Source organism: Pezoporus wallicus, unplaced genomic scaffold (assembly GCF_028554395.1).
Source record: "Pezoporus wallicus isolate ANWC-B61680 ecotype Strahan unplaced genomic scaffold, APGP_CSIRO_Pwel_v1 contig_7820, whole genome shotgun sequence".
Taxonomy (NCBI): Eukaryota; Metazoa; Chordata; class Aves; order Psittaciformes; family Psittacidae; genus Pezoporus; species Pezoporus wallicus.
Genome location: NW_026641900.1, coordinates 255,216 through 275,235, shown reverse-complemented (window position 1 = coordinate 275,235; position 20,020 = coordinate 255,216). Strand labels below are relative to the sequence as shown.

The 20,020-nt window shown below is 37.7% G+C and overlaps 1 protein-coding gene across 2 annotated transcripts in view; it reads right to left on the bottom strand.

Moving 5' to 3' along the window:
• DPY19L1 (dpy-19 like C-mannosyltransferase 1) overlaps positions 1–20,020 on the bottom strand; it is a 43,090-nt gene that overhangs the window by 11,788 nt on the left and 11,282 nt on the right. For both annotated transcript variants that reach the window (XM_057425752.1, XM_057425753.1), the window contains exons 6-13: positions 16,724–16,844; positions 15,230–15,323; positions 11,319–11,376; positions 8,051–8,142; positions 6,222–6,321; positions 4,823–4,900; positions 2,913–2,999; positions 334–393 (exon numbers count right to left, since the gene is read on the bottom strand). In XM_057425752.1, the coding sequence (XP_057281735.1) occupies positions 334–393; positions 2,913–2,999; positions 4,823–4,900; positions 6,222–6,321; positions 8,051–8,142; positions 11,319–11,376; positions 15,230–15,323; positions 16,724–16,844 (690 nt within the window). The remainder of the gene's footprint in view (positions 1–333; positions 394–2,912; positions 3,000–4,822; positions 4,901–6,221; positions 6,322–8,050; positions 8,143–11,318; positions 11,377–15,229; positions 15,324–16,723; positions 16,845–20,020) is intronic.

The window sequence follows — 20,020 nt, the reverse complement described above, 5'->3', positions numbered from 1 at the left end:
GTACTGCTGCACACAGCACTGTAGCAGAGGTGGTACCACAGTTAACTTTAAGTAGGGGCAGCCTAACTCTCAATTCTGTTTCACATACACCAGTGTGAAGGGATTACTTCTCACAGTAAGCTCTCCATATTATCAGGCTGTACTACTCTGGTCATTCAACTCACTAGAAGAATTTGCAGATTTATAGTACCTTCTCAAGATAATCTCAAGTTAGAATTTGAAGAAAGTATAAAGCAAGTATCTACAGTTACTAATAAACCAGACGTCAATTCCTGTATTTCACTAAAACAAAAAAGCCATATTCTGAAATTCAAAAGATAGGAAATTCCTTACCCATACATAGACTTCTCTTCTGCTGCTTTTCAAGACTTTTGGACTCAATTCAAGAATTCCCTAATAATAAAACCAATGTACATTTTCAGGTATCATATAGTAACAAGATATTCCAGTACCCTGGATAAGAGGCTTTTTTCTGTTTCTTGTACCACACAGCTACTTATTAACCCCCCCTACATAATTAATACAAACTAAATATGAATATATAATATCATGATTTCACCCTGCACAGGCAAAATACACTACAATAAAATCTCTTACTGCAGTTTATATACAATTAATGGAAGACTCCTCTTCTCCTTAACGAGTACGATTCTATATTACACAGTTCTAAGCTTCTTTAAATCAAAGCCGATGGGAAACTGAATTACATCTGCTGCTACAGGCCAACCTTATTGGAGAGGCAATAAGAAACAGAAATGGAGATGATTTAGAATCATAGAATAGTTAGGGTTGGGAAGGGCCTTAAGATCATCTAGTTCCAACCCCCTGCCATGGGCAGGGACACCTCATGCTAAATCATATCACCCAAGGCCTCGTCCAACCTGGTCTTGAACACTGCCAGGGATGGAGCATTCACAACCTCCCTGGGCAACCTATTCCAGTGCCTCACCACCCTAACAGGAAAGAATTTCCTTCTTATATCCAATCTAAACTTCCCTGTTTAAGTTTTAACCCGCTGCCCCGTGTCCTATCACTACAGTCCCTAATGAAGAGTCCCTCCCCAGCATCCCTATAGGCCCCCTTCAGATACTGGAAGGCTGCTATGAGGTCTCCACGCAGCCTTCTCTTCTCCAGGCTGAACAGCCCCAACTTTCTCAGCCTGTCTTCATACGAGAGGTGCTCCAGTCCCCTGATCATCCTCGTGGCCCTTCTCTGGACTTGTTCCAACAGTTCCATGTCCTTTTTATGTTGAGGACACCAGAACTGCACACAATACTCCAGGTGAGGTCTCACAAGAGCAGAGCAGAGGGGCAGGATCACCTCCTTTGACCTGCTGGTCATGCTCCTTTTGATGCGGCCCAGGATACGGTTGGCTTTCTGGGCTGCAAGCACACACTGAAGCCAGCTCATGTTCATTTTCTCATCAACCAACACCCCCAAGTCCTTCTCCGCAGGGCTGCTCTGAATCTCTTCTCTGCCCAACCTGTAGCTGTGCCTGGGATTGCTCCGACCCAGCTGTAGGACCTTGCACTTGGCATGGTTAAACTTCATGAGGTTGGCATCAGCCCACCTCACAAGCGTGTCAAGGTCCCTCTGGATGGCATTCCTTCCCTCCAGCGTATCAAACGAACCACACAGCTTGGTGTCATCGGCAAACTTGCTGAGGGCGCACTCAATCCCACTGTCCATGTCAGCGACGAAGATGTTGAACAAGACCGGTCCCAACACCGATCCCTGAGGGACACCACTCGTTACTGGTCTCCAGCCGGACATTGAGCCATTGACCGCAACTCTTTGTGTGCAGCCATCCAGCCAGTTCTTTATCCACCGAGTGGTCCATCCATCAATTTGATGTCTCTCCAATTTAGAGATTTGTGATTTATGATTTGTAGTACGCTAAACTAGATGTGTCCACAAAACCTTATCTCCTATTTCCTATGTACATAAATCCCTTAAGAGAACCTATAGGAAACTGAAAGAGGTTGAGGGTTCCTATTTAAGGAAAAATTAAGATACTGAATTATTAGATGATGAGCCTTCAGTGAGTAATTTCACTAACAGGGTAGTATGACTCAGCAGTTTTTAATAGTCTTGAACAAGTTTTCATCATTTGTCCTGCATTTCTGTTTTAACAATCAGTAAAGAAGCATTTAAACTTGTCCTCGCTTATGTTCTTGTCTCCCAATTACTCTGGTCAAGAATATATACGTGACAAATTTTAAATTTTTATAAAAAGAGGAGAAATATAATAACAAGAGAACTGAGCCTGAAGCAGCCCTGGAGCCAGGCTGAGAGAACTGGGCTAGTTCAGCCTTCAGAAGAGAAGGCTCCTTAAGGGGAGACCTCAGAGCAGCTCCAGTGCCTAAAGGGGCTACAAGAAACCTGGAGAGGGGCTTTGGACAAGGGCCTGCAGGGACAGGACAAGGGGGAATGGCTTTAACCTGACAGAAGGGAGACTAAGATGAGTTCTCAGGCAGAAGTTCTTCCCTGTGAGGGTGCTGAGGCACTGGCACAGAGTGCCCAGAGAAGCTGTGGCTGCCCCATCCCTGGCAGTGTTCAAGGCCAAGTTGGACGGGGCTTAGAGCAACCTGCTCTAGTGGAAGGTGTCCCGGCCCATGGCAGGGGGTTGGAACTGTGTGAACTTTAAGCTCCCTTCCAACACAAGCCATTCCATGACTCCAACATTAACTTAATTTCTCTTATGAAGAGGTCTTGGTATAAAAACATGTTTTTTTTAAATTAGTATTTACCCATTCATAAACTATCGTGTAAGTATAATTCTGTTTCTCATGTGAAAGATTTCTCAACTATCTATCTGGTAATGCAGCAGTTTCACATTTTACATCAACACATACATAACAGTACAGCACTACAGTCTTAGTGTGTTAAATGATTTTTTTTTCTTAACTTACCCAGATAACTACTAAAGATGCAGCATAATATGATGTCAATAACATTGAATTACCAAACATCAGAATAAAACACACTACAAGAGCTACCTGAAAGAAAATAAAAATAATTAGATTTAACACAGAAAAGGGTAGAATTTCCCAATTATAACATTTACCCTGTATCAACAGCTTTCAATTTAAAGACACCTACTTCACAGCAAGTGCAAGCCTGATACTTCAGTGTACAGAATTGGTCTGTAAAAAATGATTATAAGGACTTCATGGCAACAGGTAGCCAAGTGTAGATTATTATGCTAACTTATATTTTAGAAGTACTTAAGAAACAAAAAGACTCAATCATAAGACTAGTTCACCTTAAGTGATACAACAGCTACAGTTTTGAAGTTATTCCTAACATACTCAGTAAATTACCGAGTTATTTCTCCATTCTGTTTGTTATCTTTCGGAATCCTGTCCAGACACAGAAATGATGAATAAAATGTTTGTTGTCTTCTTTCTTCCAAACCAAGATGCATATATTTAACATATATTCTTCACCAAAGTCAAGGAAGCAGCACTCTGATTATACACAATTATATGAGGTTGAAAGTCAAGGCTGTTACACAACTTTTATCTGTCATCCTGATCTCCTATTGTGCTTTCTTTTTAACAGAAAGCAAGATGAATTACATTTTCTATCTTGGAGAGCAAAATCAATGATCAATCTGTCTTCTACACAGAGGAATAAAGAAAAAGAATGTAGTTACTTTTAAAATATGCAAGCTTTTCTCTTCTCCTCCTCACATAGGCTTTCATTTTCCACGCAAAAGGGGGGGGTGACTGCAAAAACTAAAACCACCACAAAACACAGACTGGCAGTGTACACAGCCTCATTAAGCTTTCTCTGTGATACAACCTAACTGCCTAACTATCTGAAAAGTGGCTTTTTATGACACTTTGGCACCAAAAATATGATACAGCTATTGACATAAGCAGAAAGGCTTAAGTATTTCATCCTGCTTCTGTCAGAAGATTATTAAACTAAGATGATTATTTGCAAGTTTTCCTGGCAAATCTGACTGGGAACAAGCATTTGGTGTTCCAGGTTTATATCAGAAAGATAGAACTTGCCACTTTCTTTATTTTATTATTTCCTATATTTCAAAATACATTTGAAAACATATGAAATACCATTTAGCTCAAAGCTTTTCTGTGGTAAACATTCTCTTTTTTTGCTGAGTTTGCAAGTAATCTCACTTTAAACAGCAAACTTGTAGCAAAACTTGTGATTATCTTAACATTAAGCCTGAAAATCAGATAATTATGCAGAAACTTGCATACTTTTTACTTATCTTCCCTTGCTTTCTCACCCATTTATGAAAAAACGGTTTTCCCTCAGACTAATAGTTTATCTTCTTTGTCCTCCTTTCTAAACATCTCCCCAGCCACAATGCCTCTGAATGGTCAAGACTACAGTAGTCTTCCAAGTCCAATTTTAGTTGGGGTTCTTCTCTAATTTTGACTCAATAACACCTTATCGTCTCGTTTCTGCTAACCTATGGTCTGAGATGAAAGCTGCCTTTTCTACCTTTTATTGCTCACGCTTAATTACTTGGCCTGTTTTCTAGTGCGTTGTTTGAGACAGTATCTCCAAGTCCATGAATAGAGACAGAAAGAGAAAAATATTTCTACACATCTTTTAGGTTGGCAGGCTTTCTGGAGTTCAAAAATTCCTGTGCACCACAGGGATCCTAGTTTCTGACACTGTGATATAAATATGCGTAAGATCAAATATTCATATACAGGCCCCTCCATCCCTTATTATTGTGTCTTTTCAACCACCTTGCAACTAAGGAAAACACTGCAGACAAACAGGGTCTTTTGGTGTTCTGACCTATTTGAGGGGATTTAAGTTTTTTAAAAAGCATTACCATATGAGCAGCAAGTATCTTCTGTAATTTGCAGGAGTCAATATAACCCATAATACACACAGCAAATAATGAAGCTATCTAGAATCAAAAGTGAAAGAGACATTAAAAAAATCTGCAGTGGTATACACATTCATACAAAAATGAAAGATTATTGAAACAATCGTTAACTATTCATACTGAAAAGGGATTACTCAAAGAATCATTAACTTTTTTTGCTACTTTTTTGCTAAGTACTTATAAAAACCTAAGTCACCGAAGCACAGCACTAAAACATCATCTTTCACCCTTAGACGTAAAAAAGCCAACCAAACAACCAAAACTCCCCAAACAACCAAAAGAACCTTTCATCAGCATTTTTTTAGCCCTAACTTTTCAGCAAAGTATAGGAATATCTATAATTTGCTGTTGAGAAAAATGAGATTCATTGATTAGACGGCTTAGTTGTGAATGCTCTGTGCCTGGCAGTGTTCAAGGCCAGGCTGGAGGAGGTCTTGGCTCACATGGTTTAGTGTGTGGTGTCCCTGCCCACAGCAGGGGGATTGGAACTAAATGGTCCTTTCCAAACCTAACTACTCTATGATTCTACTAAAAGCCACCTGGGAAATTAATGACATTATGAATCTGCAATTTCAAACTTTAGGCCCAGCATTTGAACACGTTACAGTGATAACTTTCTCACAATATTTTACAGAATTTAATGACTTCCTCTTCTGCAGTTAGAAAACTTTCATATTGCAGCATATATTGATCAACTCAAGCCAGGCAACATCCAAGTAAGACAGACAAATGAAAAGGGATGGAGACATAGACAGATTTCAATCAATGGGCTATATTTCAATCAGTTTGAACACTAAAAAAAGTGTGCTATATGACAGTATCCTTCTGCGCACATTAGCATTTGCTGTATTTCAACACTTGCTAAAGTTATCTCAACTGTTTAAGCCCTCAGACACTAATATTATCCCACTATTGACAGGCTCATCAAAATTAAATAGGAAATCATGCAAAATCATGCCAGATATTACATGCCATGCAAACATTGCTCCATTTAAAAATTTAGAACAGCCTAAAGAGATCCAAGATCAATGCCTTTTTTATTTCTGTATTTCAATATACTAAGTTTGTTCTTGTTCTAATACACTGATCTCAGGCTGGTGGCTGCTTTTAAGGGAAAAGTAAATTTTCTGCTCCTAGAAACAGAATGCTGAGTGGTGTAAATGGTCAATTTTTAAGTTTTAGGCTAGAAAAATATTGATGTGCTAAATGGTGTGAATCTTCCCTGAGAGCAAAAATGAAATCTGGCTAAAAGGAAAGCATCCATATAGTTGTGAATCCAGTGGCTGTCTGTCCATGACAGTCAATTTGCCTAGATAAAACAAAGAGGTGAATATAATCTTACCTGTGTTAGGAGAACAAACTGAGCAAACTGCCAGGGAAGCATGAAAAAGATATTAGAAACACACAGTGCAATCAAGCTTCCTGTATTAATATTCGGAATCCTTGGGAAAAAGAGACAGAACAGGCATCAGTAAGTAAAATTACACAGGTGTTTGCACATTATTGAAAAGTACAATTGAGACTGCAACAAAACCAAAGTTACCTTGGAACTTAGCTAGCAATTGCGATCAACCACAACACCGTTCAAGTAAATCTAATATTCATTCTCCATCAGTTTCTAAAAATAATAGTTCTGATGCTTAACATTTCTTAACCATTAAGTCTCTCGTTACCAAAAAAGCCTTCTCCTGGCAGCACGCAATACAGCAGGCCAACCTATGTCACTTGCAGCTGTCCACCTACAGGCATGTCACCACCATTCCCATTTCAGCTGGGATCGTAACTGCTCTCAGAACAGTCTGCATTTGAAAGCAATTTCACTCCTCTGTCTCCCATTTCTTCCATATTTACATATTTTTTAAAGCATCTTTTACAAAACCTCAAGATTAACTTCTATTGGAAGTCATGCTGAGCACGAGTCTAATGCATTAAGTAACACATTATACAAATGTGATACAAGCCATAGGAATAATGGAGAACGTAAGTTCTAGTCTCTGTTCCAAAGATAGTTCCTATACTTCATTGGAATACTGCTATACATTAAACAGAGCTGCTCTTGATGCAGGAATTGTAATTGAGAAACAGGAAGTTAAAATGTTTTATCCCTTCTTTCGAACCTTGCTCTGAAATGCTTAGATTAATATCTACTTCTCATCAATATGCAAGCCCAACTACTATTTATGTATCAAGATTTGAAGAACAGGAGTGACTATCTAATCCAGAAGTGTCATAATTATAGGTACAAAATATATGTGCTCTGACCACCCTAACTTAAAGTGTAACTTCCTCAGATTCTGTTTGACCTCACAATATAGCATTAAATGAACAGATATAACATCTAGCAATCCCTCTACAAATCCTCAAAATATTTTTCTACACAGTATGTAGCTTTTCCTCACCTAAAAACCACAAGTTAGTGACAACAGGAAATATTTTTTGTTTAATCATCAATAACTACTAATCAGTATGAGCTAATAAAAGGAAAAACTGGGTCTACAAGTACAATGTTCATCTAAATCATAAATATTTTGCAAATCTGATGCAATGGAGCTGGTGGAAAAGCCCTCAAGTATTAACTATCATGCTTATTTTTCAAAACAGAGGCAAGACAATAACGCAATCACGTTGCAAGCCAGAAACAAGGGAAAAGCAGGGCTAAGAACTCAAGAGCATCCCTGCATTAATGTAATTAGGTTGCTCTAAATCATTGAACTAATTAGACTAGTTAGTCAGAAAACCGTACAAACATACTAGCTTATGAGCGCCTACAGTATTCTCTGTTGCATAGCATAGGCGTATTCTAGAGTGCAACCAACATACCACTCTCCAAGAGGCACAAAACCAATTGATGGAGTATCAGCTTGTTTCTCATGGGAAGGAAGTGACATCAACCAAACATTCTGATTTTTAGTTTAGATACGTATTTGTCAACACAGTAATTCTGATTTTTATTTTAATCATGTCTTCAAGTTGCAAAGTTTTTTCCTTTTAATAAGTGAGTAATATGACTGCAGTTCTACTGGTGCAGCGTCTGCAATGTAACAGCCACAGGAAAGTTTCTATGTTAATAATATCATTGCTATAGCACACAGAGGCACTTATATAAATGCACTGAAATAAATGTCTTATGACATTCAACATTTTAAATAATTGTAAAGAGCTAAGTACTACCTGAGGATATAGGTCAAGAGCAACATCTGAAGCACAAGGAATGGGTATGAGAAACTTTCACGAAGAGGTGGAGTCCACATGACACGAGTGCCCTAAAAATAAGAACTGGGTTAGACGATAACAGTTGCTGCTACATTTCCATAAAACAATGCATTTGTATATCAGAAAGATGGACTACAGATACTTCAATTAAAAAAAAAAAAAAAACCAACACACAAGCTACATCAGATTTTGCTCACAAACTTAAAAAACCCCTCAAGCCAGGAAGCATAAAAGAGAAGGAAAAAGGAAGCGGCTTCCAGACTTGAGGTCTCTGATGCTCTGTTTAATTAAAATAGATCACTGCTGTTCCAAAATTAAATGTGGCAGCTAGAGAACATCCAAGAAAAAAGCCAGAACAGCAGCTGCTTGTCCCTGCTTCTACTGAAACTAACAACTCACTCATGAAACGAAAACCATTCTCAAATTCAGGCAGTTACTTGCCACACTTAGATGGAGAAAGTGTGTGGAGAGAGGAAGTGAAGGATAAACCAACATACTCTTCATTATAGGTTATAAACATTTCACATTTCTACTAGTAAAAGCACAGGAAGTGTAATATCTAAAGCTGCCCTTCAAAAGCATGCAGGTAGAATTTAACACATGAAATTAAGCTCTTACAGATATTATACTAACTTGCCTACTTTGCTTTTTAACCCTAATACAGCAAAGCATAATACAATGAAGTCAACTGAAAAGCCTTTTTTTTTTCATTCATTTCCTGGGGTTCATGGCAAATGGCTATAACTATCATCTTCATTGTTTATATTCAGCTCTACATAAAAAGTGCTTGCATATGGCACCGACCATCAAAAGCATAATTACAACTTTACTGAACAACTTTGACATACAAACAAATGTGTTTGAAATGGTTAGCAAGAGATTTGTACTAACAGTTAGAAATAGGTTCTTTACAACTACAGAAAAAAAAAAGAATGTTGATCAACTTAACACGAACCCTAATAAATCTATGAAATCTTATAGAATATTGATGCCACGATGTTTCTTCTCCTACACTTGCTACAATCTTAAAAATCATTTTTCAAAATCCTGCTTTACCAAGGAAGTCACTAGAACCAACACGATACCATTCCTTGCTTATTGTCTTGTTATTTCACAAATATGTGAAATTAATAGTGTAAAATAAAAGCAAAGTACAGAAGCTCATCACATGAATCATAGTCCTTGCTGTCTAAAAGCACTCTCTGTAAAAGCTGCATCAAGATTACCATTAAAATTAATCTTTCATAAACATATATACTAATATGCTGCCTCCGGCTGACTGCACAGATGTGATTATTTAATATTATTTTCATTAGCAGTAAATATAATGATGATTATTCTAAAGCAGTCTTTTTGATTATTTTTCAAGACTATAGCAGCATTTCATTTACCAAATCTTTCAATACTGGAAGAGATAAAGACAGGAAAGAAATGATGAGCATATAAAACCATAAAAAGGAAGCATTTCCTTAAAAGTGGATTGACTAATGTAGCCCATTCTTCTGTATTTGGAATGTAACTCTAAATCATCTGTGGATGATTTATCAAGGCTGTAAACTAACTTTGCTGCAGGTATAAATACATCAGCTCCATCTAAGCTTGAAATCATTAAAACACAGTAGCACAAGCACAACACAAATAAACACATACTGCCTTAAGATCACAAGCTCAGTGCCAGAAGGCTAACCACTTCTACACAGCATTAGATCAGAGATGCCTAGACTTGCAGATCAGGCTTACGCATGTAGCTCAGTCCTATCCTTCCAGAAATCGAAAGCAAATTTCAGCGATTGAGCATCACTGTACATGCTGTTGAACCACACACAAGATGACTTCCACAATCAAAGAGTTAAATACAACAGCTTTCTTATACAAACACATGTGCATGCACACTCCTCATGTGATTCAACAGTATGCACAATGAAGCCAGACCACCTAGATACATTGTAAGTACATGTATTAACATAATTCGATATGCACAACATCAAACAACTCTGAGTTATTTCATTAAGGGCAGTACAAATGCAAAGAGCCAACTGAAATCTGACACTGCTCCTCTGCAAGTAAGTCCTATTGCTCTCCAGAAATCCATACAGCTGAGCCTGAATCAGGGTCATCCTACTTCAGCTCCACCTAAGCCCAGATGCCATCTGTGTAGAGCTATACAGACCCAATTTTATGGCATTCTTCAAAATCCACACGTTATCTGTGTTTTTTCCCCAAGTCATCCATAGAGATGAGCTCTCACAGTCTCCTATGGATAGGAGAACCGCCTGTGAAGTAAATGCTTCCTGAAGTTACATTTTATCACCTTTACAGGCTTGGCAAAACAGTACCTACACAATCAGTATTTCCTAGCAAAGAACAAAACATTCACCTAACTTCAGAATGCCATTAAGAATGGAAACCCCCCCAAGAACTTTGTATTTACCCTCTTACAGCACTAAAAAGTGTAGAAACTCTGTAACATTTAGCTGGTCTGGACCTGACAAATAAAATGCTTGAGTGATGGAGGATATTTAGAGAAACATATTTCAAATTAAACTTAAAATTAAAATAGCGATTTCATCATACAGATTTTTGTTTCATAAGCAAACTGTCAAAGTTCACTATGAATAGAAGCATCTGTGATTTTGTTATGGGCAATTTCATATTCTTCCTACTCAGTTTTCTGTCAAGTTCAGCTCAGTAAAGAAAACAAATCATAAATTTAACCCTTAGCAAAATTGTAAGGTAGCTAGTTTCCATCTAGAAAATCTTAACACTACAGCTGCATTTTAAGTAAAATAGAATAAATATTTATATACATTTATATACACAAAATTAACATTAAAACCCAGAAACACTGCCTAAGTGTATCAGAATAAAAGCATGAATTTTCTTCCAAAGTATGAAACAATGACATGACAGGGAGACTGGGACACAGGGAGATGTTTTAAGTGATGGTTCTGTTTGGTTTTTATCTGTAATGCAGCTTACTAAAGAAGTTTAGCACTGGAATTCTCTCTCTCCATATATATATATAGTTTCTAAATGCTGTGTATCCTGGCTATAATATACCAGGTACTATATTTATTTGCCCTTTTGCTTGTGTGTGTGAGCACTCATGTGCTATACAGTTTTGGGTTATAACAAATAACCAACATCATTATCTTTAAGGAAATGAGAATTAGCTTAAACTTAAAGGAAAGAAAAAAGGAGGTGGTGGCTGCAGAACGAGACCTACCTCTCCATGGTTGAAAAAGAAACAGGCCACAGTAACAAGGCCTCCCAGACGGCTCCCACTGTGGAAAGAACACAGAAAACATGAAGAAACACTTATGTACAGCTAAGTCTACTGGGGGGGGGATGCTTTCAAGCATCAAGGGAAAGCAATATATACAATATGAAAATACTAGTTAGAAAGATAATGTTCATTTCAGAGCAGATCATCAGCTCTTTTCTGAAGAACAGCAATTTTAATGTCAATAATTTTGAAAATAGTTATTCCACTCCCCACTAACTTTGCTTTAGATCATTACATCTTGTGCTTCATCTGCTGCACCCAGAGCTTGGCCTTGAAAGTGCCAAACTTCTTTTTTTTTTTTTTTCTCTAAATACCAGGCAATATAAATTGAGTATTTCTTCCCTTGCAGAAAACTTTGAAATTTGCATGCTCAGACCAAAAGGGAATTTTGGTCTGAATCCAAGACTATGTTAACTTAATCAAATTAAATATGTTCAGAAACATATTTAATTAATTCATGACACAGTCAACACAAGATACAATTTAACTCTTACGTGAAACACTGTGATGTTAACATGAGAAAGTTTTTTAAGCCGCTGAGGATTTTTACATGTTTCTGAAGCAATCAAATTCACCTGCTGAATAATTAGTACCATGGAGTCACCACTAAAACCAAACATATTACTTAGATACACCTCATCACAAGACAGCCTTAGGTAAGGTACCTATTTATTTGACTAGATATGTATTTACTCATGTCCTCTGATAGAAAGAACATTTTTGTGCACACACGTGCACTACTACTATGAATGACACCATATACAAATAACCCTCAGATCCTTCCAGATCCTTCACCCATCACCAGTACACAGATCAAACAGAATCGGTGAGTTCTGGGTGCAAAACCTGTAGGTTAAAGATACCAACTGTGTGCTAAAACGATCTCTAAGAATTGTGCACTATTGCACATCATACAACACAAAGCTTTCATTTCATGGATTTTAAAAGCATCCACACTGAAGCCCAAAATGACTAAAAGAATGAGCTTGTATTTAAATATGTTAGTCTCAGAAACAAAACAAACTAAAAAATAGGAAAAAAAAAAAACAACAAACCCAAGCACCCAAAACCAGAAACAAAATTCAGCGTCAAAGGTTAATATTGTGATAAAACCTTGAAGTCCAGAATACAAAGGTCTTGTTTGTATTATGAGTGCCTCAGAGATAGCAGTCTTTGTAAGGAATCATTATTTTGTCACATGAGACAAGCTCAGCAAATGTAAAGCACACAACAGGCAAATGAACCTCCTCAGTATCTTTTCCAGAAAGGGAAGTGAACGGAGCCTATTTCACAGAGGGTTAGGTACAGTGTTTAGTCAGAATGGTTGTCTTCTAACAGTGCAATGCTACCACTTACAAGAGACAGCAGTTATGCCTTTCTACAGCAGTATAAAGGATAACTGTTTCCACTGAAACTCCCACACCATGCTACAAACAGTGAAGTCCATGCCCTTCATTTGGGCCCTACTTGACCCATGTTTAACAGAGAATAATCTAAATTTAATACATACTTAGTATTTTTAAAAGAAGTGCAAACAGTTATGCTTTGTGCAGTAAGAGTGACCTCTGGAATAATAAAAGAGCTGGTCTTTCACTCCCTCTGTACAGTAAGCTGAAGCTTAAAGTCATCTGGGGAAATGCTGTAATTCATTGTTGATAAACATGCAAGAAACAAAATACTGGAGAAGTACTGTCAGAAGGAAATAGAGGAAATTTTCTCCAGACACAATATTTGACAATCTACTTAAGTATTTTGTCCCCTGACTACAAGAATAGAGGGGCAGGGAAGGTTGAGGGGGAGGCAGAATCTTACAACTGCAAAAAAATACCTATCATTCAAATACCATTCTTTTACCCATTAAAAAAAATAATAAAAAATGGCTTGAGTTCTCATCATACTGCTTCAGTTTTCTTAACAAAGAATGCTTCAGAGCTTGAGACTAACTTGCATTATGTCAGACTTTAAAGTGCATTTCAGAACCATAGACCATACACAGAGTGCTAGGGCAGGGACATACTGTACCTGGCAATCTTCTAAGCTTGTGGGGAAATTGGTTAAGTCCTACACCAAAGAAATAGTCCTACAAAAGCACCTAGCTTTCTGCTACTGTAACTCTTTCCACAAGCTCATTATAGAGTACAGCGAGCACAGATGTGAGAACACATGATAGCTTAGAAAAGGATGACAAGGAACTATCCTACCACCTTCCATCACTAGTCAAAGTTGCAAAAAGGCTAAAAGCAAACAAAGGCTGTAACAAAAAGATCACACATTCTATGAATATATATAGGAGAAAAAAAAAACACAATTATGTAAACTTGAGATGATAGCTGCTAATGAGTTCAGGAATAAAGAGATAAATATTAGAGGATGGTTTCCCACCATCAAGTAAGTCAGGCCATGAAGAAGCCTTTCAAAATGCATTGCAGAAACAAATCAGCTTTATGAAGAAGGCTTATGCCAATTCATCAGATTACCTACTTCAGTGTAGTAGAACTGAATTACTCCAGATTCAGTTCTTTTACTTTTCATACCTTATGGAAAAATGTAAATGTTCTGTCTTTCGTTTGACTAAGAGGAACCTTAGTGACTAAGCAGTCATCTTGATCTGGTATCCAACTATGAATATTCACCAGAACAAATAAATAAATAAGATCAAAATCCTACCTGCAGAAAACTTCAGAGTCACTTGTTAATTGTCATAACCCCAGAAAGCCAGTGGTTTACACACTGGAAGAACTGCATGCATACCCTAGTTATCTTGACTAAGATCTACACTGCAAATCATTCATGTTAAAAACTCAATTGCTGTCAATACTTGATAGTATTTATATCCAACACTGGCCAAGTACTGAGAAAGGACTGAGAAATTAAGACCTTACTAATTTTTTGAAGACATTACTATATAAAATATGGGTTTTCCATACACTTCAAGAGAAAAATGACATATTATATGAATATTTGAAGTTTATTTACTTCCTTAAAACATGAGACATTCATTTCCTATGTTAAGAAATACAAACATAAATGCTTTACCCACAAACACCTAACAGTTGTACTAAGCAACTTCCTCTTTTCACTATCAGCTCCTGCCCTGCACCATTCTTTATCTGAACTATGAGCACAAGCTTTAGGGAGAGCAGGAAAAAAAAAAAGACAGCAAAGCCAGGGAATGAGGGAGAAAAACAATCACATCTCTCAGAGGAAAATGTAGCAGTCTTTTGCTTTTTTGCAAAACTGACAAATTAAAATAGAGGTAAGCAGAAAAAAACCTGCCACTTCCAGTTTTCTGCCAAATGGAGAGTTTATTTTTGTATGAAAGCATATTAGAGTTCCTGAAATTTAAGAATACTGAAAACAGAAATTCATAGAAAAAAGGAAGTGCACACATATCTCCAAAAGAATGCACCATCTTAAAAGATATTTTGCCTTCTCATTTAAGTTAGGGTTGAAAGACATGCAATATGACTTCACGCAAAGCACTGGGAAAACTCCAACTTTGGTTAAAAGTATACTGCCATCCAAACTTCTTTAAAAGATTACTTGCACTGATAATTTTAAGAGTAGAAACATGTCAAAAGCCATTACAAAACCCATACAACATTTTGATTTATCCACAACCTGGTGGTATCAATGACATACCACTACACTGAAATTTTCCACCATCATTTTAAGCAAAAAGCTTTTCTGTTGCAGTAATTTTTTTAGTTGCAATGTGTATGTAATAAAAAGCACCACTACTGTACCAACAAATAAGCAATATCCCATAAAAATATTTCAGCATTCTCTTGTTCAGATTCCATATAAAAAAAATTACAGCACCAACTAAATAGCTCTCTCAACTGCCTTACCTGAGGTATGTACCGTATATGAAGAACAGCGACATCATTAATCCATTCAAAAGAAAAATCATAGCAACATAAAAGGAAGCAGGGTCTCCCAACCCTAACAAACAAACAGTTAATACATGTTGTCAAATAGAGAGGAAAGATTACATTGCTTATAAACCACCATACAATCAGTATAATACAACACACAGTATACTACCTTAATACACCTACAGAAAGACGACAGCAAATCACATCCATTGCTCTTTACTTTGTTTCATTAGAAGCCAAGAGATTTTCCAGTAAAGCACATCTTTCAATTTATTCATTCACAAACACTTCTGTGTTCAGACTTTTGTTACTCTCCCATTATTTCTTTACACCCTCCTGGCTCTAATCATTTCAGCAATACAGCTCAAAAAGCCTTATTCATTCTAAAGAAGGTAGTAAAACTTCATAGTTTTGTATGCAGAAATTAGTATTCACCATTGCTGAAAACACGGCAAGACAGTTCTCTAAAGAAAGATGACGTTATGCTCATCAAACATGGTAGTCTCAATAGTTGGCAGTTTTGTTGGTTTGGGTTTGTTTTTACAGAAAACAGGAATGAAAAGTTACATTCACTATTTATTGCTCTGAATGATTCACTATTTCCATTTATGTCAAGCTGTGAAGAAAGTTCTTATAGCCTTTGTCAAAGGAAAAACACTAACTTGTCAGCATGCAAAGACATTTTAAATGATAAAATGAAATGACTTTACAAACTACCATCTATCACTCAGTTTTAACCAACTGCAGAATATCTCAAAAGTGCCTCTCAACATGGTACTTTTATCACATAATACTTACTTGACAAGCCAATACTTTAAATGTGGGGAAAAAAAACCCGACCCACCACAAAAAAATGGCAGCATGCAAATTTTGATATTAAAAAAATAAATAAATAAATCAAGGTATACGATCAAAATTCTTATGCGGAATAGCAGGTCACAAGAGGAAGAGGATTCTTCCCAGCAGAATCACTACACAAGATTTCTCCAAAAAGGAGTCTGGTTGTTACTGGTTTCCCCATCCTTCCCACTTCTCAAGTTGTACTTAGGGGAAGAAATACAAAGAGTAAGATTTTGAAATGTAGGAACTCGCAATGCACTGGGGATTCTACAAAAGTTTAACACAGGTATAGTGGCCTCCAATTACCATTAGGAGATCTTATTTTTATAACACTTCCAACACTACAAAGGCTCAGACTACAAACGTGAAGTTTTGAAGTGCAGTAAAGCATATTCAACCTAGGCAGGAGGAGCTATCTAATATACAAAGCCCACATTCTCACCCCTAGCACTCTTCAAAGTATCTTTTTTTCATACTTCTCACTTTTGTTGGGAACCTGCCGAAAACACAGGCTTAGCCAAATGAAAACATGTCAGTGATAAAGACACAGGAACATTTATTACTTCTGAAATACATCAAGCCACTACTATATGCTTCTAGAAGAAGCTAGAACAAAACACAACTCACCCTCACAGCTTTCAACAGGACTAAGCCCTTTTCCTCTGTTTACAGTCCAACACATCTTTGTGGGTACACCAAAGAAATCCATAACAGCAGTATAGACACGGTACCAGCTGGCGAGGACCACCTGGGTGGAAAACAGGATTTTTGAAGTTGCTGAAAAGGAATTCTGAGATCAGCTCAGTGCTCAACATAACCTCCCGTGACAAATGGCCCTCATCCAGGATTCTTTTTAAACCCAGAATTTCTCAACTACTTTGCTTTTTTTGACCATAATTTCCTAAATGCATCTTACATAAATCAAGTGTTCATTAATAGACTAAAATTCTGCCTGCTTTAGAATAGAAATAATTTCGTGCATCAAACTGCAATATTTGAAAAAATTACATATTTCAATACCATCTTCTGTTTATCAGATATTAAAACCTCAGATTTTGTTGACAGAGGACAGTTGGCCAAATTAAATCCATTAAAACCCAATAATTTTTTTTCTACCTGGCAAGAATATGAATGGATGAAGACTTCAGGGTTTTCACTCAGATAAACTTTGATAGGTTAAATTTAAGCATCCATTAGAAAGGGCTTCCAGATGCAATGTAAAACAGCATTTCCATTTTTTTCCATGCAAAGGTTTTAATGTTTTTATAACAAAACCCAAATTAAATCTCAAGACCCAACACAGAAAACATCAGCATTTTATACACAGAAAAATGATGACTCATCTCACAGCAGTCACTAGCTAACATTACCAAGTTATGCTGTCAGGATATAACTGACTTTATAGTGTTCATAAATGAGTAATGTGGCCATTCCAGTTGAACTGCTTTGAAAGTTATAACTCAGGGGTTCCTAGGCTGAAAATATGTTTCACCGCTGCAGTATTAGCTGTCTCAGCCCTGTGTCACAGAAAACACATACAAGAAGGATGATTCCCTCTTTCCTTTCCCCATACAATTAATAAAACTCTTCATGTCACTTCATTCTTCAAAAGGAAAACATAGGGAATTACACCTTGACCTCTGAAAATATGATGGAGTCCTGGAAACCACTTCTGAACATACTAAGGATAAAAAAAAAAACAAAAAAACAACCTGATTAGAAGCAGTCAACATGGATTTATAAAGGGGAAATCACACCTGCTCAACTTCATAACTTTCTGAGATGACCATCTTAGTAGCTGAGGGGACAGCTGTGGATGGTTTATATTTTGGTTTTGGTTTCTTTAATCTGGTGCCAATTTTGTTCTATGCCTTAAGATTCGATGATGGCACAAGAGAACACCTTCAGTAAGTGTGTGCATGATACAAAATTGGAAGGAGAGATTGATGCTTTTGCTGCCATTCAGAGTGACCTCAACAAGCCAGAGAAATGGGTCAATAGGAATCTCATGAAAGGGAAATGCAAAGACCTGCAGTGGGAAGGAACAATACCACACGCCACTACAGACGGGAGCTGACCAGCCAGAAACCAGTGTTGCAGAAAAGGACCTATGACTTCTGGTGGGCAATATGTACTTGAGCCAGCAATAAGCCCTTCTTGCAAAGAAAACCAAATGTATTCTCAGCTGTATATCACCAGGACAAGAGAGGCAATCCTTCCCCTCCACTCAGCACTGCCAAGACTGTATCTCCAGTGCCGAGTCTCGTACTGGGCTGCCCAAGACAAGGAGGCCATAGAGTAAGGATAACTGAGAGACTTTTGACCAGAGACGATGATAACAAATTGAAATACAGAAAATTCCACTTATACATAAAAAAAATGTTTCTTATTTTGAGGATGGTCAAACACTGGAACAGGCTGCCCAGATGTGGAGATGCTCAAAATGAAACCAGAGACAGCCCTGACCAACCTGCTCCATTTCACTCTGCTTCAAGCAGAGTGTTGAGACTACATATCCAGACATCCATTCCACAACCTCACCTGCTCTGTGATTCTAAAAATTCATTATTGTGTACAGTTCTGGTGTCCTCAACATAAAAAGGACACGGAACTGTTGGAACAAGTCCAGAGAAGGGCCACGAGGATGATCAGGGAACTGGAGCACCTCCTGTATGAAGACAGGCTGAGAAAGTTGGGGCTGTTCAGCCTGGAGAAGAGAAGGCTGCGTGGAGACCTCATAGCAGCCTTCCAGTATCTGAAGGGGGCCTATAGGGATGCTGGAGAGGGACTCTTCATTAGGGACTGTAGTGACAGGACAAGAGGTAACAGGTTAAAACTTAAACAGGGGAAGTTTAGACTGGATATAAGGAAGAAGTTCTTTACTGTAAGGGTGGTGAGGCACTGGAATGGGCTGCCCAAAGAAGCTGTGAATGCTCCACCCCTGGCAGTGTTCAGGTCCAGGTTGGACAGAGTCTTGGGTGATATGATTTAGCATGAGGTGTCTCTGCCCATGGGCAGGGGGGGTGGAACTTGGTTATCCTAAGGTCCTTTCCAACCCTAACTATTCTATAATTCTATTCTATGATTAATACCAAGGTTCCAATCATCATGGCTTACTTTGTCTGTGTCCTTAACACTCTCACAATGTAAATCTTACAGATTTAAAATATAGCTACATATTTATAGACTAAGACTTCCTGCCTCAATATTGTGTCCTGCAAAGTACACTACCTTGAATTCCTGCAGGCTTTCTGAATGCCTGTGCCCTGGCACTTCTAAGTAAGTATGCACACATAAATGAACCTGACATTGGCCCCATCTCCAGATGGGAAACAACAGGGCTGGGGGAACCAAATCCACATCTTTCCTCCTATCTCCTGAAAGTGGTTTGTACACTGCCAACAGAATGCATATGGCAGCTCAGAGACATCTGTCTAACATATTTGCATCACCAGCCCTGAAGCTGACATTACCCTAAGCACATAAAACACTCTTGCTTAAATGTTTTGGAATGAACCAATGCTGCACTAAAACAACCTACTAATTTATCAACTTAACCTTTTTATGTCACAAGTGCTTGTGTCTGCTGCAGATGTTACCACATATGAATACTCCTTACAAAAGTACCAGGTTAGGTACTTCATGCAAGATACTTTTTGCCCAAAGCTACTTCCCACGGAGCAGTTCACATGGGCATACAAACACAAGTGAATCAGTAAGCAGTACAAAATTTCTAGGTCAATTAGAGCACAATAGCATTTTTGGAATTTCTACTGTCCCATATCAGATGAGGCAGTGAATGCAAAACTTGGAAAACAAAAGACTGAGTCTCAGACCAAGGTCTCTCTAGGCCGGGCCACTCTTCTGGTGTATAAGAACACCAAAGTCAACCCCTTTTATTAGGTGCCTTTGATTAAGCACTTT